At 51.1% G+C, this 26,913-nt stretch overlaps 2 protein-coding genes across 5 annotated transcripts in view; one reads left to right on the top strand and one right to left on the bottom strand.

The window, feature by feature from the left end:
• Positions 1 to 1,918, top strand: part of ZNF362 (zinc finger protein 362) — a 38,946-nt gene extending 37,028 nt beyond the window's left edge. For all 4 annotated transcript variants that reach the window (XM_054512996.2, XM_045898145.3, XM_045898148.3 and 1 more), the window contains one exon: positions 314 to 1,918. In XM_054512996.2, the coding sequence (XP_054368971.1) occupies positions 314 to 430 (117 nt within the window). In that variant the 3' untranslated portion in view covers positions 431 to 1,918. The remainder of the gene's footprint in view (positions 1 to 313) is intronic.
• A 3,607-nt stretch (positions 1,919 to 5,525) lies between these two features.
• Positions 5,526 to 26,863, bottom strand: A3GALT2 (alpha 1,3-galactosyltransferase 2). The gene is made up of 5 exons (XM_045899124.2): positions 24,911 to 26,863; positions 8,325 to 8,408; positions 8,026 to 8,115; positions 7,608 to 7,745; positions 5,526 to 6,813 (listed from the first exon to the last, which is right to left on the bottom strand). The coding sequence occupies exons 1-5, from the start codon at positions 24,931 to 24,933 to the stop codon at positions 6,126 to 6,128; spliced, it is 1,023 nt and encodes a 340-aa protein (XP_045755080.1). The 5' UTR covers positions 24,934 to 26,863; the 3' UTR covers positions 5,526 to 6,125.
• Between the last annotated feature and the right edge of the window lie 50 nt (positions 26,864 to 26,913).

The following is a 26,913-nucleotide window of genomic DNA, read 5'->3' as shown; positions in this document are numbered from 1 at the left end:
TGGCGGCCTGGCCCTAGAGAAGTCCAGGTGGGCACTGCTGAGGGACGAGCCCGCTGCCATCCAGTTGTCCAGCTAGCATGCTGTGGGCTCAGAGTGTGGGAAACGAACCAGCATCCACCCCCGGTGGCGATTCTGCATCGCTAGAACTACCGCCCCCTGCCCGTCTGATGCCCTAGAGCGGGGCCTGCTCACCATGAGCTGGCCCACCTACCAAGGAGCCCTCCAGTGGGCACTTGTGGGAACTGCAGCCTCCCCTGCGTCTCTTGCCGATGGTTGGTTGGTTACATGTCCTGAATCTCACCCCTGCCCACAGGAGACCTACCTGATGAAGCACATGTCCAAACACACGGTGGTGGAGCACCTGGTGAGCCACCACTCGCCCCAGAGGACGGAGTCCCCCGGCATCCCGGTGCGAATTTCCCTCATCTGAGCCGACCCAAGGCGCCGCCCCACCCTGCCCACTGGCAGACACAGACCCAGGCAGCACCAGGCCCCAGCTTCCTCCAGGGGCCCTCCAGGAACAGCCGAGCTCTCTCATGACCTTCCTGACCTTCCAGAAAGCCTGGGCTGCAGAAGCCCTGCCCGGTCCAGCTCCGGGGGCGGCCAGGCCAACTGCAAGATTCTGGACTGTTTTGGTGGCATCCAAAGACGATCTCAGAGCACTTTGAACCTCTCTGTTGGGTTTCTTTTTGTTCCCCACCCTCCACTTGCTTCACTGTTTTTTTGTTTTGTTTTTTAAAGTTTGTTTTGGAAATAACAAAAAAGATATTTATTGGCCAAGAAGTTGGTGCTGCTAAGACCGAGAAATTAAAAGAATCGGACAGATGGACACAGAGAACCAGAGGGCAGCGTGGGACCTTCTCTTGCCACAGCCTCAGGTCTTGAGGGAAGGCTCAGGCCTGAGTTTCTGGACTGCAAAGGGGACCCCCAGGTGGGAGGGGACAGGAGGCAGCTGGAGTGAGCCACTCACCCCTAGGTGCCCAGCTCACACCTCTCGAGCTACGCCCTGGGCATTACTGAGCAGAGGGATGCAGCAGCTCCCAAGGCTGCCCAGGCTTCAGGAGGCAAAATGAGAGAGGGGCCGGGAGATCCGCAGGACCAAAGGGTGCAGCGTTGGGCTGGGCTGGGCGCAGGCCCAGGGAAATGGGGTGAGGGTGGGCTGGGTAAGACCTGGCCCTCCACTGCCCTGAACACCACCCCAGTCTACCTCGGTGCTGGCCAGGAAACCTATTGGCTACCTCTCCCACCATCCCAGACTGTGGGCAGGGGGGTGGGGAGGGAGTGGGCCTGGGCTTAGGACCACCCCCCTCCAGAATTTCCTCCAGATGGGGCAGTGCCCAGGGAGGGGTTATTTGTCTTCCCTGTCATGGAGGGGGAACTCCCAGTCCAAGCCCTAGGCCCCTCAGCAGGGAAGGGATCCTCGGGGAGGAGGGTCCCAGGAGCATACCCTGCCCTCAGCCCCCACAGACACACCCCAATCTGAAAGCCATGCGTGTCCGTGTATATAGGAACTATGTACAGAGCCCGGAGAAGCCCCCCCTTCATCCCCCGGGAAAAAAAAAAAAAAGAAAAAGAAAACTAGACAGAAACTCATCTATATATTCTGTATCTGGAGTTCCGTTTTGAATATTAACTGTGTTATTTTTATACACTTTTTAAGCCTTAACTCGCCATTGATTTACCAGTTTAACGTTTCCTGGGTTTTTTTTTTTCCCCATGGGGTTCTCTGCCCCCACCCCCACCCCTTTGTTTGACTTGCGTCGTCTGATAACTCAGTATTGTAGCTTTTTGTCCGCATGTTACTACCCTGTAAATACGCTGTTATACATACTGTTAACACCCCATTTGCTTTTTTCTATGGGACCTCCAGGCCACCATATTTAGAACTAGTTACCTTATTAAAAAAGAGAAAACAGTCTGTTGGCTTCTCGGTCTGCATCTTGGTGGCAGGGAGGTGAGGGCACGTGCCCCTCAGTGCTTCAGGAAACAAGTTTGCATTATATTTAAGAAAAGGGGTGGGGAGCAAAATAAAAATCGAACGTGGGGTAGACACTAAACGGAGCAAGAAACAAAGGAATTCCAAACGCTCTGCTCTTTGTATTTCTCTGTTGTGAAGAATAAACTGTACCCACACCTGGGTGGCGGTGGTGTGTGACGTGCTCTGTGCGAGGGCGGGGCTGGGGGGCACCTTTCCATTGCTCCTCTCCCCTCCCCCGCCCCCCCCAGACTTGGGGAAGAAGGGACATGGCCCCTTACTGCGGGCTGGCCTCACCCCAGCTGCTGAGCTGAGTGCTTGGTTGGTGGTTACCCTACAGCTCCCTGTGAGGGTGGCAGCAAACCAAGAGGGTTTTTTGTTGTTGTTTTTGTTTTTTTGCTGAGGATCATGTTGCAATTAAGTGGCAGGAACGCAAATTTCACCCAGGTTTGTCTCAAAATGAGTGAGGCCTTTTGGGATGTATGGGGTCCACCGGTGAGGTTTACAGCCCCCGCTCCCAGAGGAGCAGCCACATCCATATTACCCTGCCCACCTTTGGGGGTCCATTATGAGTGCCCGGACTTGTGGAAGCAATTCCAGTGATTGAGGGAACCAAGTAGCCCCCTTCACATCCATTTTCCCCATGTGGGTCAGTGTTTTGATTGCCTGAGAGGGAAATGCAGGAGTTAACTCCCCCAGAGTTTATCAAGGCTGGTCCTCTGCTGGGCATCCTTAGAGACAGATGTGACTCTACCAAGAGTCACCGTGGAGCTCACCTTCAGGAATTCACTCCGAGTCCTCACAGGCCTTGGGTGTCAAGACTTGGCTGCAAGTGATAGAAAGCCCAATCCAGACAAGGATTTATTGGCTTACATACGAGGACAGTGCGGGTGTCAGGCCAGCCTCAGGGCCCAGTGGTGTCTCCAGCTCTCCACTTGGCTTTGTTCTCAGAGTCGGTTTCAACCTGTGGCTCCTGTGGGGTCGGCAGCTCCAGCCTCACAGGCCCCAGATTTCCAGCTGTCAAGCCTCTGTCTTTCTCCCAGAAGCTCCAGGAAAATCTTCCATAAAGGAGCTGTGATTGGGACTGGCTAGGTACCATCCCCGAACCAATCACTGTGGCCGGAATGTCTGTACTTGACTGGCTGAGACCTAGAGCCCATGCTCTAAGCCTGGAGCAGAGGGTGAAACCCCAATCTGTAGTACATCTCCCCAAAAGGAAACCAGACGTGTTAACGTCGGGAGGGGGAAATGGGTGTGGAGTAGCCAGGAACATGTTTTGGGTAACTTCACAGGCCTCCTTGCCGTCTCTGAACTCGACCTCCCATAGCCTGCTCTGCTGTGAAGGGGTGGGCTCCGGCAGCCGCCCGGATCCCACATGACCCGATCTGGGCCACAGCTGATCAGCCAGTGGTGGACGCCTGACTCCGCCGCTGGAGCCTTAGACCGCGGCTACCAGGGGCACCGGTGGCATGTACTGACAGTCCTGGTTCATGAGAGTGGACTGGGCACACCTCTTCCCGACTCCACATGCAGTGAATGGGGTTCGAAATCAGCCGTAGTGGGGTTTGTGCAACAGAAACTGGCAAAGGCTACAAAGGCGGGCTTGCTTTTTCTTGGAAGAGCCAGTTGCTAAACGCTTACCAGCACACCGCGGGCTGACGCTCCGATCAGCTTCGCCAGTCCATGGATTAGGAATAAGTTAGGAGATGGTGGACTCCTGAACTGGAAGACCGTGTGGTCCAGGGGTTGGGATGTGTGTTGGGCCAGACACAAGCAGGACAGGGGCAGACAGAAGCAGAGATGGACAGAGAAGACCGAGAGCCTGTGTCAGACTCCGTCCCTGACTTCCGTCTCCCATCTCCTGGCCAGGTTTCATTTCCTGCTTGTTCGCACATCAGTTGAGTTTAAGTTGCTAGCGGTGTGACGGGGCAAGTTACATACGTAACCTCTCTGTGCCTGATTTTCTCATATGTAAAACGAGGGAAATAATAGTAACCAATTTGTAGGGTGGATGTGAGGATTAAATGAGTCAATATATGTCTAATGCTTAGAACGGTGCCCAGTACATAGTTAAGTACCAGTAAATGTAATTGTGACTGTTACCATTTGATGTGGCTCTGTTCGATCTAAGTCCCTTATGATCAGTGAACTCCCGACTAGAGAGCTGATGATGTTTGGCAGTTTCTGGGGGTGGCGTCTGAGCTGGCCTGGCAGGGTGGGGCAGCGGGGGTAGGTGAAGATTTGACATGTAGGAGCGACACTCAAAGGACTGGCAGTCTGCTTTTCATCTGCTCGCCTGGAAGCTCTCAGGAGCTTCTGAGGCCTCTGAGGCCCCCAGCAGGTGCTGAGGACAGTGTTGATTGACAGTGATCCGGATGGAAGTGGCTGAAGAAAGAGCTTTGCCCCACCTTCTTCTTCTGCCCCAAGTCCCTCTAATGCCCCCAGCCCCAACGAGGGCCTCTGGGTAAGACGAAGGAGGGAGACACTCAAAAGAGGTCATGTGTTCCACACTGCAGCTTCCTTGACCCTTCTGCATCCTCAGGAAGGTCTCCACCCACAGCGTGCAGCTGCCCCGGCCTAGCATCTGGAGACCCCTGCCTGTGCCATGACTTCCTCTGTAGGACAGGAAATGGCTGTTCTTTTGGCAGAGCCTTTGCACTATGAACTTGCTGGAGAAGGGGCAAGCAAGGAGAGGGAGAAGGCAAGTTACATTTTCTGGAGCACCACAACCTCCGCAAGGAGGGTGATCGGCGTCCCCACTTGACACAGGAGAAAACAGACTCAGCAAAGGTAAGGGACTTGTCCACAGTCACAAGCAGAGTGAGAAGAGGAGCAGGTTCCCACCCAGATCTTACTAGCTCGTGCTCAGGTCTCTCATGACCCCTGGGGGTGGTGACGGTCGGTGTGGGTGGCCGTCGGTGAATATTGCAGGGTCAGGTGGAGGACCATGCACGCCAGAGGAAGGGATGTGCCAGCTCAAAGTCATCAAGCAATAACCTGTTCTCAGGCACACCTAGCCTGTTCTTAGGTCTCATCCAGAATCCAAATGGCCTTCTGGGTTTTGCTAATCTAGTTCGGGTAGGAGGCACTGAGGAACTTCAAACTGTTTTTGAGAGGGCAGAGATCTCTTAGGTCACATCATCAGTAAGTGGAATCTGCTTGTAAAGATGATCAGATTGTAAAAACCATCAGGATTGATTTATGCCGGAATTGCTGTCCTTCAGAGGAACAGTGGAGGCTATTAAGGCAAGGTCTTTGAGAACATCACATAAAGGATTCAGGGGACCTGGGGTGAAATCCCACCCTCCCAGGGCCTCAGTGTTCCCAGGTGTCAGAGGACAGCTCAGGGACTTCCAGCTGCTGCCTTCCCTGGCTCCTTGGAGGGCCTGATGAGTTCACCTCCTGTTCAGAGCCTGTGCCCCCCCCCCGGGAGGATGAAGACTCTGGATAGCAGTCTTGGGTAAGGAAACATCTCCCAGACAGCCCTATGGGTCCCACATCAAGGAAATGTCCTTTTTGTGGACACTGCCCAGGAGAGGGGCCATAAAGACACTTTTGGAATAATTTTATTACAATATTACTTAAATATGTACAAACTATGCTTGAGGGCGGGGGAGGTGGAAGGGCAAAGCAAAGGACTCGGATGCCACCACGTTTCTCCTGCAGCAGAAGCTTTCTCCTGTTCGCCCGGAGGCTACTGTCTTTTCGGAGTGAGGGCCAGTCCTGGCTCTGCAGCGTCTGCCCAGACTGACTCACAGATTCTGTGTCCTTAGGCAGTTATGCTCCCTTTTTGCGTCTCAGTCTCATCAAAAAGGGGGCTGGGGGTGGCGGTGGGTGACGGGGGCTAAAACAGCCCTTCAGGAGGCATCAGCCGAATCCAGTAAGGTCAGAGGTGAAAGGTCCAGAGGCAGCCTGACCGAGGCGCTCCTGCTCAGCGTGCGTCGTTGTCGGTCGCTGTTGAAAGTGGGGGAAAGGGGAACTTTCCCTCCCAGCGAGAAGCTCCCCAAAGGCCACGCTCCTCCTCCCACCGTCACGATCCCACGGCCGGGCACCTGGCCGGAGCGGGCAGGGCTCTTTGCGTCCAAGCTCTCGCCGCCCTCCGGGGCGCCCGCACGGCTTCAGGGGCCCCCTTCCGGGCCCGGTGGGGGGCCTAGTCGCGCAGCAGGGCGTACTCCTTGGGCGCCCAGAGCAGGCGCGGCTGGCGGATCTCGGCCCGCCGGCCGATCTGGGGGCTCCAGCAGAACTCGGGCGACAGCACCTTGGCCGGCTTGTGCAGCCAGAAGAACTTGTTGAGGTGGCTCTCGTCGTGCCAGCGCGCCTCCAGGCCGCGCTCGCGGTCCCGCCGCAGGCCCCGCGCGCAGTGCGCCGTCAGCCCGCGCAGCGCCGCCACGCTGCCCCCGAACACGGCCGCGTGGTAGTAGAAGTCGCCCTCGCCCGGCGCCAGCGCGGCGGCCGAGCGCGCGTCGCGCTCGTACGGCAGCAGCCGCCGCGGCCAGTGGTAGTGCCAGGCGTGCAGCTGCGCCACCGACTCGGCCAGCACCTCGGGCCCGAAGGCGCCGCGGAAGTGCTGGTCCACGTCCATGCAGAGCACGAAGTGCGCCTCGCGGCCCAGCCGCCCGCCCAGCGCCTCGTGCAGCGTGCGCATGCGCCGCATCGACACGTCCTGCCAGCGCGGCTCGCGCGCCACGCGCTCCACGCGCAGCCGGCGGCCCGGGGCCAGCGCCACGCGGGGCACGGCGGCCGGGCGCTCGGTGAACACGTAGTACACCACGCGCTGGCCCGCCATGAAGTGCCGCTCGGCCGTCTCCAGGAAGCGCGCCAGGTACTTCTCCAGGTATCTGCCGGGCGGGGCCGGTCAGTCTGAGCGCGGCTCCCACCCCGGCCCCCGGCCCCCGGCCCCGGCCCCGCTGGGGCTCCCGGCGCCGGTCCCCCTCCGGTCCCCTCCACAGCCCTCCAGCCGTAGCTTTCGCGGTGGACAGAGGCGACTGCAGATGGCTCGTCTCTGCTGCCCAGAGGGGCCCTGGGTGCCTTCCCTTGAACGTGGGCTCCCACCACGTGCCTGGATCAACAGGGTGCCGCGGCAGGGAGGCTGGGCTGGCCCTTCGCACGCCTGGCGGCCGTTAGCCTTTGCCTCGTTAGGGCTCTGAGCCTTCGCTTACGAAGCCCCAGACCCTTGATGCCGCAGGGACGTGAGGAAGCCCAGCTAGCTGCGCGGAAGGCTGCGTGGAGACAGTGCCCCACCTGTGTTCAGCAGTCGGCCATCCCAGCGGAGGCTCAGACCGTGGGGAGCAGTGAGGGGCCCTTCCTGCGGAGCCCGGTGGGAATTCCTGCCCACAAGAATCAAGAGCTATAATAACAGCTGTTTTCAGTCACTGAGTTTGTGACCGTTCCTTACATAGATAACCAGGATGGTCCCTGTGCTGGGTGGGCTCCATAGTGCTGGTGTCTGGGGAGGAGGGAAAGAAAACGGACAGCGCTGTCCTCTTCCTGGGAGTCTGGGACAAGAGGTGCTGTCTTTGACTCCCTCTTCACTTTAGGATCTTGTGGCCCACAGGGTGCCCTACCCCTACATCACACGCACACCTGTTCCATTCCCATGCTGGATAGCACCGCTCCCCTCCCCAGGCCTTACCTGCCTACGGCAAAGACAGTCAGCCCAATGGTGAGGTTCTGCTGGAGAGCCTTTTGCTGGGCCACAGCTGGATCGAAGGTGCCATTCCAAATAATGGGGGCCCCCCAGGAGGTACAGGTCAGGACGTCAGGCCGGGCCCTGGCCAGGGCAGGGATGGAGAGATAGGTCCGTTCATCCACCCATTTGGTGCATGTTCACTGCCACCTGCCAGGTGCTGGGCCCTAGGGACCCACTAATGGGTGTGACCCGGCCCCTGCCCCTAGAGATCCCTAACCTAGATCGAATACAGAGGATTGGGAGACGTGTGACCTGATGGGGCCACCGGAAGGAGTACCTGGCCCTGCTGGGGCGAGGGATGTGAGGAGGGCAGAGACACTGGGGCAGAGCTCTGGAGAGTGTGTGGGCGTTAGCTCCTTACCAGGGATTCAGGAGACCTGTGAAGTTGTCTCTCAGCAGGGCCATTCTGGCAGAAGGGCAGACACCCATGGGGATGAGGGTTTCCAGATGCCTGTGGGGTGGGGGCAGCAGTGAGGGAGGGGCATGACAGCCAGCTCAGGGCGCCTCTCACTTTGCTCTTTACAAGGAGGGAGAGCCCACAAGGCCAAGTGTGCAGCCAAAGAGCCACCACCCACCACCCACCACCCGCACTTGGAAGGAGCTGCTTTGACCCTGACCCTGCTGGTTCCCACACTGAGTGCTGGGGGAGGGGGGTTGTACCTGACTATAGGGAGCCCATACTGGAGCATCCCTAAGAGGCCAAGCGCAAGTAGGAGCAGCCAACAGAAGAGTCTCTTCCAGGTCCTGGGTGGTGGGGAAGGGCGTTAGCAACTCATTTATATGCACACATACACATGAGAAATTGTTTTTGTAATTTTAATGTTTCATGTTATTTATTTTTGAATACAAATATATCCTATTCGCATGGTACAGACATTCGAAGGACAAGAGTATATCTAGTGCTCTTTCCTGGTCCCAGCCACTCAGCTGCTCTGCGTGGAGGCAAGCCAGTATGACTCTTTCCTTGCGCCTCCTTCCGGAAGTGGTCTGTGCACGTACAGGCAAATATAAATATGGGAGCACAGTAGATACGCTGTTCTGCACCTTGCACTTTCCACTGCCTGCACTGATTGTCTTTGGCGTTGGTCCCTCTCCGTACCCGATGTGCTTTCTAACCCTTTTCCCCAGCTTCCCAATATGCCACTGATCACTTCAAGCTAAGCGATGAGAGCAAGCCTCACACATAGTACTCGCTCAGTATACTCTGGCTGTTGCTATTGTTATTATTCCTGAGCAGACCCCCGTGACCCCCTGGACAACCTCCCAACTCCACTCTCCGCCCTACAAATCCTCCCCAAGTCTAGCTCCCCCAGTCTCTTTCAAGAAGCCTGCCAGGTCAGACCCTCCAGCCTCCTGGCCTTTTCTGCTACCCCACTTCACCTTTCCTCAGCAGATGTATCTAGCAGATAGCTCGGAGACGCATCTTGTGGTGGGATGTGCGCCCGGGTATCCACCTGCGCGCCATCTCAGCACATGGTACCTCCTTCTGTTCAGTTGGCCAAGCCAGAAACCTGGCTGCTCCCCAACCCCTCCCTCTCCCTCACCCCCGTCTGCTGTCAGTCCCCAGGTTGGGTTGATTTGGCCTCCTTAACCCCCCCGCCCCCCTGCTCAGCTCCTGCTGTGCCCCGGCCCCCGCAGTGACCCTGCCTGCACACCCCTCACCGGGATCACTGTGGCACCAACTTCCCTGCTCCCAGCCACTTCCTCCACGGCCCCCAAAGCCATCCTGTAAAATGCCCGCCCGCCTTAACAGCTTCCACATCACATGACCAATCATCCAAGAAGAAATGCATCGAGGAGGCAAATACATGCAGAAATGCTCACCCTCCCTAGTAACCAAAGACGTACAAATTAGAACAGGCTGGCATGTTTTACCTGTAAAATGAGCTTTTTAAAAAGAAGTAAAAAGAGCGGCGCTGCAAGGATACAGCGAGGCAGACACTCTCACCCTGCTGGTGGGGGCAAAGGGTGCCGGATCTTTTGTGGAAAGCTGCTGAGCTATGGGAATTGAAGCCTTCACTGTTCATCCCCTTTAATCCAATCACCCCAACTTCTGGGAGCCTGTTCAGTATGGAAAAAGTTGATGCGTCAAGATGTTCACGAGTTTCTGCTAATTCATGCACTATATTTACTGGGCACAAGCTCAGAATCAAGCACTTGCTGGGTCAAGGATTCTGAGGTGAGCGAGGCACAGACCTCGTCTTCAGGGAATGGAGGCCGGAGGATGTGGGTGGCCAGGAAGAGAGGGAATGGGTCAGATGACAGACTGCAGAAAGACGAATGGAACACAGCACAGTAAGGCTGCAATAGCAGAAATACAAGAGGCTATGAGGGCAAATTGGAGGGTGCCAGCCGAGCCTTGACAAATGGGGAGGAAGTCAGGGAGGCTGCCTGGGAGAGGTGGCCTCTAATAATGAGAAGTTATCCAGGCAAAGAAGGCAGCTGAGTAGGGAGGGAGGCTTATGAGAAGAAAACAACAATGTACAAAAGTGAGAGGTGAGAGGAAGCTTGGGCTGTGCAAGGCCCTGCGGGCCATTCTGCAGGATGGAGTGTGTGTGGGGGGGGGTGCCGGGGGAAGGTGAGGTGAGGCTGGAGGTAAGCCAAGGCTAAATCACACCCCCCCTGCATTCCAGGCGAAGGGGTTTGAGCTTCACCTTGAGGACTCTAGGGAGCCCTGAAAGATACTTCCCCCAGGGAGTGATGCAGTCAGATTTTTATTGGAAAAAAAAAAAAAAAAAGTATTGCAGCTGCACTGTTGAGCCTGGACACTGGGGTGGGGAGCAGGGCTGGAGGCAGGAAAGCAGGCTCCAAGCCACTGCCAGCCCTCAGCTAGTGGCAGTGTGAGCCGGGTGCTGGCGGTGGGGTGGGGGGGAGTAGCTGGTGAAGGGCTGTCACGGCAGTGGGCTGGGCAGGACTTTCATGGTTCCAGGGCCAGGGGGCGGGAAGGAGGCACTGCCTGAGTGTCCAGTGGGAGGGTGGGGAGAGGAGTAAGCAGAGGTGCAGTGGTGGAGGCAGAGGGCCTGGGTGACTCCCCAGAAGTGCGGCTGGGAAGAGGGAGGAGGACGGGAACTGGAGGGGGCTGAGGGCCTGGGATTGGGGGCGGGGCATGTGTTTCTTTCATGAGAGGCACTTGGGCTTGGTTGCATCCCGACTGGAGGTACCACGGAGAAGGCCTTGAGTGGGCTGCTGAAAAGGCCCCAGCAGCCAGCCCACGGACTGACTAAATCACCCTTTACTGACGACTCTGTGGTCACATGGAAAAATGCTTATGCAGGAAGCTTCAATAGGAAAAAAAAAAAAGTTCTCAAATTGATGGGCAGTATGATTATAATTTAGCAGTAATTAAAACATACACCAGAAAATAAGACTAAAAAAGGAAAACGTAAAAGTGGCTATGCAGTAAGTTATAGTAGGGTTCCCTCCCTTTATTTTTCCCCTCCAGTTGTTTGTGATGTGCTTATATTGCCTTTTTAATGAAGGAAGAATACAGAGTTAGCAGTTTAGAAAAACCACCCCAACAAAGCTGGGTTAAGGCTTCCTACTGCCTGCAAAATCAAGTCTACGGCTCTTAGTCCTGTCCGAGGAGCCTTCAGAACCTGGCTCCTTCGCTCTCACATTTGAAGTGCCCTCACCTGACCTGGCTTTCCTACCTCTAGAAATGGAGACTCGCAGCAGGCAGACTACGGACGGTCTTGTAGCTGTGTTTGAAAAAGCAAATGCATGTCAGCAACCCCAGTGTTGATCAGTGGGGAACTGGATGAACGAGTTACGCTCATCTGTACCACGGAAAGCAACGCGACCCCTAAAAAGGATGGGGTGGATGTAGACGTACTCTCTGGAAAAGAGGTCCTGATGTATTAAGTGGGAGAGGAAATAAAGGGAGTACATACAGAGGCTGATCTACACCTACGTACCCAGGCATTTACAGACGTGCGTATCTGTGGTCTTTTATAAACATGTAGGAAAAGATCTAGAACAGCATTGTCCAGGAGAAGTACAATGTGAACCACATGTATAAATTGAAATTTTCTAGTAGTCACATAAAAGATATGAAAAGAAACAGCTGAAATGAATTTTAATAACATTTTAACCCAGTATATCCAAAATACCCTTTCAGTGTATAATCACAAAAATTGTGGAGATATGTTTTATATTCCTGTTTTGTACGAAGTCCAAATACTAAATCCAGTGTGTATTTTAGATGTATGGCACATTTCAATTGGAATTAGCCCCATTTCAAGTGCTTGGTAGCCACATAGGGCTGGTGGCTCCCCTACCGGATGGCATGATTCAGAAGGAGAGGCACCAGTTAGCGAGGGGCTGAGACTGGAGGGAGGAGGGGATTTCTACTTGATATACTTCTATCATGTTCCCGCGTGCAATGAGCTTGTATTACTTTTGTTGTTGTTAAAGGGACAATAGGCCCCAAATGGAGTCACTCCTACTAAGCCCCGTATCAGCAAACCAAACCAGTTGGCACTTAACTGCAGTTTCAACTTGTCCCAGAAATGTACCTTTAACCAGTCAATCTGGAATTACCTGGTCAGCTCTAGAGATTCTCTGCCTGATGGACCCCTGCCTTCCCCCAAAGGAAGGTGACCTCGCCTGAAACAGTCCACTCTTGGCTAGAAGCTTCCTTTCCTCCATCCCCTCCTGCCTATAAAAGCCTGCCATCTTGTCCAGCTCCACAGAGCTCCTTTCTGTCTTCTGAGATGCTGCCCGATTCATGAATCATTAAAGAAAGCCAATTGTACTCAGCTAATTTTGTTTTTTAACAGATTGGGTGGCACTGACAGGATCAAAGGAGACTTCTGGTGGCTTTGGGGACAGTGAGAAACACAGGCATGGTACCCATGAGCCTCTTGAATTTCTCGCTGTTTCTGAGGGCCTCAGGGAAGTTCCCCTTGGTTCTGAGCTCCACTGTCTTTGCATCAAGCTCCCGATCTCATTGGCTTTCCAGTCTGGGGCTGGTCAGCTGCAGCAAGCAGAGGGTTCCACCCAGAACCCAAGCCCCGAGCCCTCGGTTTAGTTTGCAATCCCCCCATTTGATCAGAACCCCCAGATTCCACACTGGGGCCCGCTGGTGGCAGCTGCAGGTCCCCGATTGTTTGGACTCTGTCTGCAGGTCCCCTTCTTTGGGCTCTGTGATTCCGGCCTCCCCCTGGTCCCCACTTCCACAGTGGGAATTGCTGGTGGCGCACATGAGGCCTTCTGTCCGCCAGTCTGCAGATGACTGCTGGCGTCCACAGGCCCATTTCTGTGGCCACTGTTGGTTTCTCTTAACCCAGACGTAAGGTAAAGGCTATTGCGAGTGGGAGTCTCAGAAGCCAAAAAGCTGCGAAAATTGGTGGGGTGTGGGTCAAACACTTAAAAACCATTAGAGCACTTGCACCTAACTTCAAAACTCATGTGTTAGGTTAGGTTAAGTTACTAGGTCTCACCAACCCCAAGAAAATGTCCGTGCAACAAGGTACACTGTAAAACATCACACAATCCCCAATCCCACAGCATGTCCCTTTCAGGTATGAGTCTGGTTCTGAGACCCAAAGGCTTAGCTGAAACATAATAACTACTACTAATAATGGGATCCTTAAATTCCAGAGTCAAGCACTCCATCTTCCCGCACACTGACTTGTTTTTGTTTTTTTTTTTAAGATTTTTAAAATTTATTTATTTGACAGAGACACAGCGAGAGAGGGAACACAAGCAGGGGGAGTGGGAGAGGGAGAAGCAGGCTTCCCGCTGAGCAGGGAGCCCGATGCAGGGCTCGATCCCAGGACCCTGAGACCGTGACCTGAGACAAAGGCAGATGCTTAATGACTGAGCCACCCAGGCGCCCCCTGACTTGTTTTAAGTCTAAGAACTGCAGTCCTGAAAGCTATTGATATCTACAAAATGGCACAATCTTACTAAAACAACCTCGAATTACACTTGCCATTATGGAAAACATTCCATTTAGACAAGATCACTCATGTGAGAAGTGCACTTAAAAGCAAGGGTTCCCAGGGGCGCCTGGGTGGCTCAGTCGGTTAAGCAGCTGACTTGATTTCTGCTCAGGTCATGATCTCAGGGTTGTGGGATCCAGCCCCGCATCAGGCTCCATGCTCAGCTTGTTTGCTTAAGGTTCTCTCTCTCTCTCCCCCCTACCAGCTCTCTCTTGTTCTCAAATAAATCTTAAAAAAAAAAAAAAAAAAAAAAAAAAAACAGAAACAAGGGTCCCCAAATCAAACCAACTGAGTGGGATACTTATTTTAACTGGTATACAGAAGCTTTCCAAAGGCTTCAAGATTCCAGAATAGCTTCATTAAAAAAAATTCATTGCCGGGTGCCTGAGTGGCTCAGTCATTGGGCATCTGCCTTCGGTCATGGTCCCAGGGTCCTGGGATTGAGCCCCGTGTCAGGCTCCCTGCTCCATGGGCAGCCTGCTTCTCCCTCTCCCACTTCCCCTGCTTGTGTTCCTGCTCTCGCTATCTCTCTTGTCAAATAAACAAAATTAAAAAAAAAAATTCATTGCAAAAGGCCAATGAAAATTTAGATACAAGATCATAAACAAAAGTGTGCCAAGCCATTAGTCTTATAGCTACAAGGGCTGCAAGGCCAGAGACTTAAAAAAGCACGTGGGCCTCCCACATTGCACCTTCCTAGGGGCCCATCATTAAAACGCTGGCCCAGGGATTGATGTCTCAGTTGTAATCAATGGAGAAGCTGGAAAAGACAGTCCTCAAAGGCCCTGTGCAAAATTTCCAACATCAACTTTAATGTCCTTGTATCTACTCCCAAAGGTGGGCCCCCATATAGGCCCCTCCCAGAGTTGACAGGTCTCCAAGGGATTCTCCCGTACTGCTACCAGTAATTCCTTTAAACAGGAAAGGGGAAACTAAAGTCAAAATTAATTTTAGCAACTGGCCAAATTCTGGTAGATACTGGAGCTACACCCTCTACTTCATTTTTTTATTTTTATTTTTTAAGATTTTATTTATTTATTCATGAGAGACAGAGAGAGAGAAGCAGAGGGAGAAGCAGGCTCCCAAGGAGCAGGGAGCCCGATGCAGGACTCGATCCCAGGACGCTGGGGTCATGACCTGAGCTGAAGGCAGAAGCTTAACCGTCTGAGCTACCCAGGCGCCCTACACCCTCTACTTTAAACCTCACTCGAAGAGCACCCGGGGTGTCTCAGTGGATCAAACATCTGGCTCTTGATCTCAGCTCAGGTCTTGATCTCAGGGTCGTTGAGTTCAAGCCCTGCATTGGGCTCCACACTGAGCATGGAACCTACTTAAAAAAACAAACCTCACTTGGGGCCTGCAAGTGGGATCCTGGGAATGCCAGCTAAAGGTGAGAATATTCTCACCAGAGTCAGCTCTCCTGGATCTCTTAGTACCCTGTATAAAGAGAAAAGTAAGCTTTCACGTTATCCCTTCCTTTCCAAATCCAGGCCATTGGTTATTGATCTTTGAGAATGGCTCTAGATCTTGTGAAGATAGTATCTTTTGCACCCTCGTTAAGGATACCTCTTGGGTTCATGGGGTTGTGTACTGCCAGAATATTTACTGTTTCTCCTGGCTGAAACCTGACAAGATATTTGAAAGGATTTATTTTTTTTTTAAGATTTTATTTATTAGAGAGAGAGCACAAGCAGGGGGGAGGGTCAGAGGGAGAGAGAGAAGCAGATTCCCCTCTGAGCAGGGAGCCAGACGCGCGGGGCTGCATCCCAGGACCCTGAGATCATGACTTGAGCCTAAGGCAGACGCTTAACCAACTGAGGCACCCAGGCACACCGATATTTGAAGGAGTTAATAGCTCTGTGGTCATAAATTTGGCCAAATTGGAAGCTGATTTTTAAAGCCGGATATGAATTTTTTTTAGACCTTCTCCCTTAAGCTAAATGTACTTGGAGGGAAGGAAAATCTTTCCAACATAGGTGGATGGGCATGTCAGTCCTTGGATGTCCTCCAGGCTACAATTCAGTTCTCCAAGGAGTTAGAAGTAGCTATCCTTATCCTACAAATCTTTCCAAGACCAGAAAGGCAGCTCTAGAAACAATTCAAAGTCCATCCATTCTAGGGGCACCTGGCTGGCTTAGTTGGTAGAGCATGGGACTCAATCTCCAAGTCCTGAGTTCAAGCCCCACATTGGGCATAGAGCTTACTTTAGAACAGAACAGAATAGAACAGAACAGAATAGGGGCACCTGGCTGGCTCATTTGTTAGAGCATGTGACTCTTGATCTCTGGGTTGTGAGTTCGAGCCCCATGTTGGGTGTAGCGATTATTTAAAAAAATAAATCAGAGTCCACCCTTTCTTTTTAACAATTAACCTTGCCCCTATTTGTCTCAAAAGGTGTGTGCGTACTGTAAAAATTCTGGCCTGAGGGAACACGTGTCCTTGGAGGAGTTTGCCTTCTCTCCCTGTGCCTTTGAGATGTAAATGCGCTACCTAATCTTCACCAGGGACTCTTCTGGTTTAGGCCATCTCCTTGAAATGTCAACTTCATGGAGTAGAGTTGACCCCTAAACAGAGGGTTAGGGGCACTGATTCACCCCCCCTTACAGTAAAAATCTGCATGTAATATTTGACTCTCCCCAAACTTAACTACTAATAGCCTGCTATTGACCAGAAGCCTTACTGATAGATAATATAAACAGTTAACACATATTTTGTATGTTATATGTATTATATATTGTATTCTTACAATAAAGCAAGCTAGAAAAAAGAAAATGTTATTTAAAAAATCATAAGGAAGAGAAAATATTTACAGTACTGTACTGTATTTATTGAAAAAATCCATTATAAGTGGACCCATGTGGTTCAAGCCATGTTGTTCAAGGGTCAACTGTAATTCTTTTTTTTTTTTAAAGATTTTATTTATTTACTTGAGAGAGAGACACACACAGCAAGAGACGGGACACAAGCAGGGGTAGTGGGAGAGGAAGAAGCAGGCTTCCCATGGAGCAGGGAGCCTGACATGGGGCTCGATCCCAGGACCCTGAGATCGTGACCCCTGAGCCGAAGGCAGACGCCCAACAACTGAGCCACCCAGGTGCCCTGGGTCAACTGTAATTCTTAACAGAAGGGGAAAAAAAAGGAGGAAAGAGGCTTGTAAAACATAGAAACTGCTATAGACATTCCCTTGCCCCAAATCTAGTCCACAGTTTCTGTTAGATTACTTGTCAAGGACAAATACAAATCTTAAGTGTCTTCTCCATAAAAACTAATAAAAAGCTGTAGCCATCTGAGCAAGTAAACTTATTCTAACTCTTATAACCTAGTAAGTTTTGTATTATCCTGGCTTCATGGCTAAAATTTTATTTTATTTTAATTTTTTATTTTTTTGAGAGAGGGAGAGAGGATCTTGAGCAGACTCCACACCCAGCGCAGAGCCCAACTCGGGGCTCCATCTCACAACCCTGAGCTTGTGACCTGAGCTGAAACCAAGAGTTGGACGCTTCACTGACTGAGACATCAGGCACCCCTCGTGGCTAAAATTTTAAAACAAAAACCATGAGGTCTCTGCATCTGTCTATATGATCAGAGTGTTATAGATGTATTTTCTATTACAAATAGTAGTGCGAAAATTAATTTGTAAAAGAGCTTGACTTAACTGGCTTTAAAAAATTAAGCACTTATATGAATTAAGTATTCCTGAAAATCTCAGAAATATAACAGAAAATAACCCAAATGCTTTTCAGGTTCATGTGATCTGGGAAAATACTCAGTATTAAAGCTAGTTTAAGTTTGGTTTAATTAAAATAGGTATGTCTTTAGAGTTATCAGCATTGAATACCAAACAGACACACAACTTTTATTCTACTTGGGTTTTACTAATAAGTTCATATCTTGGTTACAAATATTTGTCAGCCTATAAAATAACTTAGGATGATAACCAACTTTGTCTAATGCCTATAATGATGTTTTTGCAGGTAATCTTAAAATAACTGTTAAGAATAAATGATTTAAATAGATATAAATGGGATAAGAGTTTCTAGGTGAACTTTTCGGCAAAGAGTTTCCAAAATCTTTTGACTCCTCAAAACCTTAATGTGTTGCTAAGTTAAATGATGAGTTAAGTGAAATTCATTGAATATGTAGACCATCTCAAGATAAAATAAAATAATGTGTGCCACATTGGAAAATTTACTATGAGGAACAGATACTTTTAGGAATATGAAATATATTCATAAAATTGACAGTAACAGCTCATTTACAATTGTTTAAAGCTACTAGAAATAATAAAGAAATTTCTCTGTATGAAAGGAAAGCAGGGTGTGCATTTTCAGTAAGAGAAGGTATGAAGAATGGAAATGCATTTTTGCTGAGGGAAAAGAAAGTAATTTTGTCCTAAAAGTAAGGCTGGTTGTTCGGAATGGGAAAGAAAAAACAGGACGAGATCTGAATGTAAAAAAGAAGGTGGCAGATGGTGTGTAGAAAAGGAATCTTAGGAAAAGGATTTTATGCGTGGTTAAGACAGCTAAGATTGGAATGGATATACATTTAAAAAATGAATTAATGTTAATCCCCAAAGTGCACAGGTACAAAATTAAAATTGGTTTCCTCTCTGTTAAAAGGACGAAGTTTTCTTAGACTATAGGTCTGCAGTTGATAGATTTGTACAGGGTTTTCTTTACCTTTAAGTAATCTGCCTGGAAACGAAAGATTTTTGTGTCCTCTCAAAATAATTTCCCGTGTCTCATATCAGATCTCTGGTTACTTAAGAAAACCCAGACTTCTCTATTAGAAAAGCTTAGGGCTTGTTTTTGTTTTACGACTCCTTAACTCTGTAAATTTCTGCAGACTCTCTAATTGTCATTATGGTTAAATAGATAAACAAGTTATGCTTCACAATGACCTATGATCTTATTTGACCAAGTTTTTAAAAACCCCTTTATATCTTTGGGGGCGCCTGGGTGGCTCAGTTGGTTGAGCGTCTGACTCTTGATTTTGGCTCAGGTCATGATCTCAGGGTCCTCAGACTGAGCCCCGCGTTGGGCATCCAGCCCGGCGCTCAGCGTGGAGCCTGCTTAAGAATCTCTCTCCCTCTGTCCCTCCCCCTCTAAAAAAAAAAAACCACCAAAAAAACCCCCAAACCCTTTGATAATCTTTTACAAACTCTGTGCCCTCCTCCCCCCACAATATAATTCTAAAAGAAGTCTTTTTAACCTGGAAGTAACTTTGAGATTTTCCGCAGGATCCTTGGAAAAACTGCAAAAGAATTGTTCTCTCTCCTTATAAAAAGAGAGATGCCCAACTTATTAGGCTTATTTGAAATGTTAAATTATATGGGAGGCATTGTCGAATAAGTGATACGAAGCCTTCCTTATGTTGTATTTGTGTAGGTATGTAAGTGTTTCAGAAATTATGTGGAATTCCTGGAAATCTGATATGTCCTAGTATAATGTTATCAGCCATAATCTTGGTTATTATCTTAAAATGTTGTATATTACAGAAATAGTCAAATTTCCTTGTCAATTCTATTTGACCAACGGCTATTTTTAAGTCTTTTGTCATTTATAGATGGTATTTTTTTACCTTGATGCTTTTGTAAACGTGTTTCAGCTTTAAGGAGATTCAGTACAGGTTTCTGATAACTTTAAGATCATAAAACTGAAATGGGTAAAAGTTTCCAGAAGTAACAGGGAAACTGGATTCAAGCAGAACAAGTATTAATTACATGGGACTGAACGAACGAGTATGATTTTAATTTTGTATGACCTTTTGTTTGAAACATTGCTGGTTCCTTAATGTTTTGTTTTTCCATACTTAAGCTATATGACTTACAGCAATCCAGTAAAGTATACCTTTGTAAACAAAGATGAAACATTTACTTTTTTTCCCCCTACCTGATCCCCTCCTGAATTTGGAAACTCTTGAGTCTTCTTTTCATGGTGATATAGTTAGTTATTTGCCTAAGTTCTATGAGAATCTGTTCTTTTAAGACATAACTGGAAGCATTGGTTATATTACCAAGATTTTGACTGATAGGAATTCACCCAAACTATAGGTATTTTAGGTAAAATTTAATGGTGAGTCCTTGGCTTGGCTTCCTGCCTCAGAGACTTTTAAAAGTTCAGTCTGAGATTCCTTATGAAAAATTTCAGCAAAGCAGTCTTAAGATGGGCTTGTATGGTCAAACACTATTCTTACTGCACTTACGTAAGTAATCAGGCCAACTTAATGCAAACATTAGTTTTACTGTGATTATATCTGGTAAATACGGGTAATTGTAGAGAGAAAAATTATGTTTGCACTTTGTAGATACTAGATTTGAATCCTGTTTATTGTCTTTGAGTTTCTGTTAAATGCCTGTACACAGAATTAGATCCTGAATTCTTCTAGTTTCTTCAAATATCTGACTACAACTCTCCGAAAGAATGTTTCCAAGTTTCTCGCACCCTTCTGACTTGGGAGTCACCGAGCCCAAAGAATGCCCTGAATCTCCTTGGAAGGGACTATTCCAGGTCCTCCTCACCACCCTGATGGCAGCCAAATGCCAGGAACTTGAACCTTGGGTCCACATCTCACAGCTAAAGAAGGCTGCACGTGTCCTGCCATCCTGTGCAGATGCCAGAGACCTCCAAATCAAACGGACGAGGAAGAGAAGTACCTGACATCCAGGTAGACTGCTCCCACCCAAAGCACCAGATAGAGACTTCCTACTTTAAGGCTAAAACCCTTACTTCTTTTCTTTCTTTCCTTTATTCTAGCATTGGCCTGGAAAGATAACACCTTCATCTGTATCTCCTGGGCCTTTGCTAAAGGGAGGTAACCTTTCAGACTTCTAAATTTGTCTTTAAAAAACTCTGATCTGGGGTGCCTGGGTGGCTCAGTCGTTAAGCGTCTGCCTTCAGCTCAGGTCATGGTCCCAGGGTCCTGGGATCGAGCCCTATATCGGGCTCCCTGCTCGGCGGGAAGCCTACTTCTCCCTCTCCCACTCCCCCTGCTTGTGTTCCCTCTCTTGCTGTGTCTCTCTCTGTCAAATAAATAAATAAATCTTAAAAAAAAAAAAAAAAAAAACCCTCCGATCTGTCCATGAAGGCAGAGTCCATTCACAGTGCCACCTTCGCGGGGTGGACAGGGTCTGTCTTTGTGGTGGCTTTCATCCCCTTTGGGCCTTTGAATGCCTAGAGGGCAGTGACTCTTATCTAAGAGGGTTAGCTAACTGTGCCCCTGTCACAGACAAACCCGGACACCCCATCGGTCAGTTCCCCTAAATTTACAACCTCTAATTAGAAAGGACCTACCAGGCGGCTTTTGTGAGTCAGGATTTGCTTCCTTTGGCAGGTCCCTAACTCCCTGGTTAGGAGTGAATACAAATGAGGCTGTGATCAGGACACTCTCCTTAACTCTTGAAAGTGTGGCAAAAATCCAGTGCTGAAGCAATAGACACACAGTGAAAATCCTTAGACTCTCTGGCCAGAGTTGCTTTTGTTTTTAAGGTTTTATTCGTTTATTTGCCAGACAGAGAGAGAGCAGAGAGAGAGAGAGAGGGAGCGGGGGGTGGGCGGGGGGAGGGCGGGCAGAGGCAGAGGGAGAAGCAAGACTCCTCGCGGAGCAAGGAGCCCAACGTGGGACTCGATCCCAGGACCCTGGGATCAGGACCTGAGCCGAAGGCAGACGCTCAACCAACTGAGCCACCCAGGTGCCCCTGCCTGAGCTGTTTTTGATATTAGGACAGCCCCTGATGAACTTTGAGCCGAACGCAGAGGAGTCTGGGCTGTGGTCAGTACCCCGTGCTGCACTGGGATGAACACTTCTAGGGAAGCTGAAACTCAGTTCCGGAAGAGTGCTGAGCAAGCCACTTGGCTTAAAAAGGTGACCCCTTCCATGGGGTCTTTCTTTGCCTTACTTGATTTCGATGGATTTGGGTCTTGGGGCCCGTGGCTCCTGAGTGCTCCCCGAACAGAGAGAAGTGTCCTGCTGATAATAACCACAGCAGCCATCCGGGGGCCCTGTGCTCTCTCAGAAGCTTTAAATGCACGTTCGAAGCCCTAACCACCAAGCAAATGCTCTCGCTGAGACTGGAGCATCAAGAAGGGAATGGAGTGAATGTCTGACTTCAACAATGTGAGCCTGAAGTCATGACCTGCGAGCACCACACGGAGGACTCATCTCTCAGTCAAACCGAGAGTCTGACCAAAAGGAGGGGGAACGGTTACGAAAGAAACAACGGGCCCCAGATGGAGCCACTCACACGCAGTGCCCTGTCCGCCAGCCACGACTCAGTACCTAACGCAACTGCAGTTCCAGCTTCCCACAGGAATGTGTCTTTTAACCAGTCAGGCTGGAATTACCTGGTCAGCACCAGTGACGTCATCTGCCTGATGGACCCCTGCCTTCCCCCAAAGGAAGGTGACCTCGCCTGAAACAGTCCACTCTTGGCTAGAAGCTTCCTTTCCTCCATCCCCTCCTGCCTATAAAAGCCTGCCATCTTGTCCAGCTCCACAGAGCCCCGTTCTGTCTGCTGAGATGCTGCCCGATTCATGAATCGTTAAAGAAAGCCCACTCGGTCTTCAGATGTACCTGGAGGGATTTTGCCCTTTTAATGTTGTCTAACAGAAGAAGATAATGTCTGTTTCTTCACACTCGTCTCTCGTCCAGCTTCCCTTTTTGTTCTAGTCACCCTGTGGGCTACCCCTGCTCGTGGCTCATTGACTTTAACTCAGGGGTTCCCACAGCCCCCTCGTGTTCCATTAATTTGCTCGCAGAACAGCTCACGTAACTCAGGGAGGCAGTTTCCTTCCATTTCCTGGTTCGTTTATGAAGACCCCGATCCAGGACTGCGTAGAGGGGCGTCCAGAAGGGTCCAGAGCTCAGGAGGCTCTAGCCCGCGTGCAGTTGCAGGGGTCCCGGCTGTGGGACGCACTCCCCGACCCGGAAGCTTTCTCACACTGCTGTCCAAGGGGCTGGGGTGGGGCTGAACGTTCCAAGCCTCTAATCCAGGGTCTTTCTGGCGATCAGCCCCATCCCGACGCAGACGCAACGAGGGACCAACTTAAGTCACCTCCTTAGCATAAACTCAGCTGGGATAGGGGCTTATTAGGAATAACAAAAGACATTCCAGTCACTCAGGAAATGCCAACCTTTCGAAGAGTCCTGGCCGGGCACGCAGGGAAAAGACCAAAAGTCGTCCTAAACCACACCCTCGATCAGAGTTCCCTCCTGGGCCTGGGGTGGGGCTGCATAGCACTTACCGGGGCTTCTGCTGGGACTGTTCTGGGCATCACGAGTAGTGACAGAGGACACCTGGGGGGTTGGTGCCACCCGCTCTCTCCACTTGGATGTCTCCCAAGCGTCTCACATTTAATGGCCAAATCGGTGCTCTTGATTTTCCTCAGAAACCTGCTCCCCACTCAGGTCCCCTCCATCTTGGTAAATGACATCATGATGTCCTGTGTTCTCTGTGACTGGTCCCAGGTATCCGAGTGGGACCCCTTCCCCTCCCCTCATAGCTGTCAGTCACCGAGTCCTCTTGCTTCTGCCTCCCCGCCAGGGCCCCAAGCTCCCTTGTCCCCACCCCACAGAGCCATTCCCGCCTCACTGCTTCTCACCTGGATTCCTGCGTCTGACTTGACTTGGGTCTTCCCCGCCTCTGTATGTTTGCCCTTATTTTCCTACCAACCACCACCAAGCTCCAGATAATATGCTTCAATGCCCAGCCTCCTTGTGACTGACGCCTTCCTCGCCCTGCCCCCCAACCCCTGCCGCCGGGTGCCCCTCGGACCGGTGCAAACCTCTCCTCCAGCACATGCCCAACTAGACTCTGCACCTGTGCCCCACCAGGCTGTGGGGGTCTGTTTTCTTGGGCCTTGTGCTCTCGGTGCCAAACCTGAGAGCCTGCCTTGTAGTTGGTGGTATTAATGATTGTTCAGTAAACAAATGAAGCAATGAATGGTTTTCTTGTCTTCATTCTCTTTCCCCAACTGTGACTCTCAACACTGTTTGCTTTCATGAATAGTCTACACTCTTTACGAATAATGCCGGACATTTACGAGGCAGACCCTCTGCCTGCCCAGTGTTTTAGGTCCCTATCTCATGGAGGCCTGCCCACGGGCCCTTGAAGGAGCTGCCCTGATTGTCTCTACCTTATGAGGAAACAGGTTCAGAAGCATTAAATCACTTGCTCAAGGTCACATAGCTGGTTATGCCACGGAGCGGAGGTTTGAACTGAGGTCTGATCCCCAAGCCAGAACATGGCACTTGGGGTTCCTTACGACCTGGCCCCAGCTCAGCCCTGAGGCTCATCTCCCAAGGGTCTTTGGCCATGTCATTAGTCCCCCAAGGCACCTCACGCTCCCCGCCAGGGTCTCCCACAGGCAGCTTTCTCTCCCTTCCAGCGACCGCACCGCACTGCGCCCCGGGAGGACGGGCTGCAGTTCTACCCGCAGAGGGCCCCTCCGGAAGCACCACCTGTCTGTGCTACAGGGGCAGGAAAAAGCTGGAATTGACCTCTCTCGGCCCCCAGCTCTTGACCCTCTTAGCCAGCCCCCTCCCAACCTGGGTGGGGAAAGCTGTTGCTTATCTTGGGCACTGGGCCTCAGCCAGGGCAGCCAGGCGGAGCTGGCCCCAAGTGGCCCGGGTGAGGGCTCGGAGGATGCCCAGATGTAGGCCCGTGATAGGCACCTGCCCACTATTGCTGCCCCCCTCACAGGCCCCCTTGGGAGCCCTTTGTCCATAGGGGCCTCTGCCTGGCCCATTCTTCCTTCCACATGCCTTGTTCAGCCATTTTCAAAAGCAGCCCCTCCACCCCCCCTCCACCTGCAGCAGGTGGTCCTTGAAGCCTACCCCATGCTGTTCCCTACAGCCTCCTGGCTTTCAAGAAGGGGTTGAAGATCAATCGTTAGTTCTTACGTGGAACAAGTTTCAATCCTGGATGGTCAGTCCCAGTGGGAGGCGAGAGAGCTCTCGGCTATGGTGGGGGACACAGCCCTAGGTCTTCCTTCTCTCACTCACCAAGGGGGCTCGGGGTTAAGGACAGCAAGAGGCGTCACCCAGCTCTCTTGACAAGATCCACAAGATCTCCTAGGGTGCAGTCTCCCTCCACCCCACTCTGTTCCATGGACCATCTCTACCCCTTGAGTGATGTCCCCTTTCAGAGTCCCCCTTCTCCCAGGATCAACATGGCTCAGCTGGTACTCAACAGGCCAGCTTTCGTGCCTCCTCCCTGACTGTTCTGGCCACCAGGCTGGTCTCCTCCCAGGTCAGCTGTCCCCTCATCTTCCCCCCGACACATTGGCAGTGTCCCCAACTCACCTGAGTCTCTCCTGGAGAGCCATGTCGAGAAGCTGGTAAGACAACCGGCCAAGAAGAGCCCTTGAGCTCGGAGCCAGGGAAGAAATGACCAGTTCCTGTTGACTGGGACAAAGCAGCTCCAGGCCATCTGTCGGAAACCACACCCACAGGAGCAGGCAGAGATGAACTGCCCCGAGAGGGACTCCCCTGGGGGTGGTGCCTGCTGGAGGAAGCTGGCCCCAGGATGGGGTGGGGGCCCAGAGCCCCAGAGCCCCTTTGGGGCCAATCACCTGGAAGAAGGTGGATCTGAGTAAGGCCAGCTCGCTCTGGTTGGCTGGAGGCTCTGAGCTATTTCGTATTGGTTTCTCTTACCTGTGCAAGGGTGCCTGGGCTCTTCTTCAGTGTCTTAGAGCACTGGGAAGGGTGAGGGGGTCGGGCTGCAGTGTCTGCCGTCCAGGAAAAACCCTGCTCTGCACGGAGCTTCAGCCAGATCTCAAGGGCACTGGTCGCCCGAGTGTGACCTTGGAGAACTCACCATGGAATGGAGCACATGCCCAAGTCACCCAGGACAGTGTAAGAGCCGCACAAGATAGAGGATATGAAACCATTCTGTAAGGTTTACACTGGGCAGGGTTTTTTAAAAAGTGCAGGTTGTGAGCCCTCAGAAATGTTTTGTGGATCATGGATCGTGACCGAGATTTAAAACATGAACAGCCAGAGAACTGAAAATACCAGAATGTACGTAGGGTAGGTATCGTTTTGTGAAATTGTTGCTTCAGATATCTATATTTAAGTGTGTGTATGAGTGGAAAACATTTTTTTTTAAATGGTGGCTCGTGATCAAAAAAAAGGTCTGCAAAATTCTCTGTAAAGTGTAAACAACAGGAACAAATACAGGTTTTCCTGGTCTCTGAAAGAAGAGTGTTCTTTGTGAAAACTTCCATAAGCAGAAAAGATGTAAAGCGAAGATGGTTTAATTTAATCGTTAATTTATATGGAAAGTTTTTTCAGCGTTCCCAGACGCAAAAGTAACCCGTCTTAGGCTTTTCTGCTACCTTAGGACACACCTTGCTAACAGCACAAATAAACGTAGGTAGAGCCGGGGGCGGGGGTTGGGGGTCGGGAGCTGAGATGCTGAGCAGCCCCCGGCGCGCGGGCTTCCATCTGCGGCTTGCTGCCGAACAGACGCTGAACAAGCTATTTGCACTTTTTGCCTTTTTCCAGAAAAGCAAAAACCCTCTTGGGATTTGTTTTGGTCCGTGAAAACAGGGACTCATGTAGGTCTTTTGTAAAAGTGAAGTGGACAGGGGCGCCTGGGTGGCTCAGGTCATGATCCCAGGGTCCTGGGATCGAGCCCCGCATCGGGCTCCCTGCTCCTCGGGAAGCCTGCTTCTCCCTCTCCCACTCCCCCTGCCTGTGTTCCCTCTCTCGCTGTCTCTGTCAAATAAACAAATAAAATCTTAAAAAAAAAAAAAAGTGAGGTGGCCTAAGGTGAGCTTTCACCTGGATTTAGAGCCACCCTTCACACACATAAAGAAGGGCACCGGCATTTGTCTGTGTCAGCCAGTCCCCGCGACTGCACCACGTCCTCTCTTCTGAGGAGTTTTGGTGCCCTCCTCCCTCACCACACGTTTAGGCACAAACTCAGGAGAGGCCTGGCTTTGACTTTCCTCAGGAGGGAAAAGGGGGGTGGGGATCCAGAGTGCAGAGACTCGCCGACTCGCCGGGACCTCGGGGCACCTGCCCAGCGGGGCCCCACCCTCCCACTTTCCCCGAGGCTGGGCCCCTGGCCCTGGCCCTGGCCCAGCAGCCCCTCCAGTCCTGGCTCTGCCCTCTGGGTAATCAGAATCGCCGGCAGGCTTCTGCTCTTCCTCCAGGTACTAGTTACAGTTTAACTGGCTTTCCCGAGAAGTGTTATCAAACTCCTCAAAGTGATTGTGCCTAATCTTCCTGGGCCCCGCCCTTAGAGACGGATTCAGTGGGCTGGGCCTCAAATGCACGTTTTACACAGGCAGAAACGGGAG

The sequence above is a fragment of the Mirounga angustirostris genome, unplaced genomic scaffold, assembly GCF_029215605.1.
Source record: "Mirounga angustirostris isolate CCGP_5_RB_7025 unplaced genomic scaffold, mMirAng1.0.hap1 SCAF_4, whole genome shotgun sequence".
In the NCBI taxonomy this organism is placed as follows: Eukaryota; Metazoa; Chordata; class Mammalia; order Carnivora; family Phocidae; genus Mirounga; species Mirounga angustirostris.
Note: the sequence above shows the minus strand (reverse complement) of the source record. Positions and strands in the feature narration are given on the sequence as shown.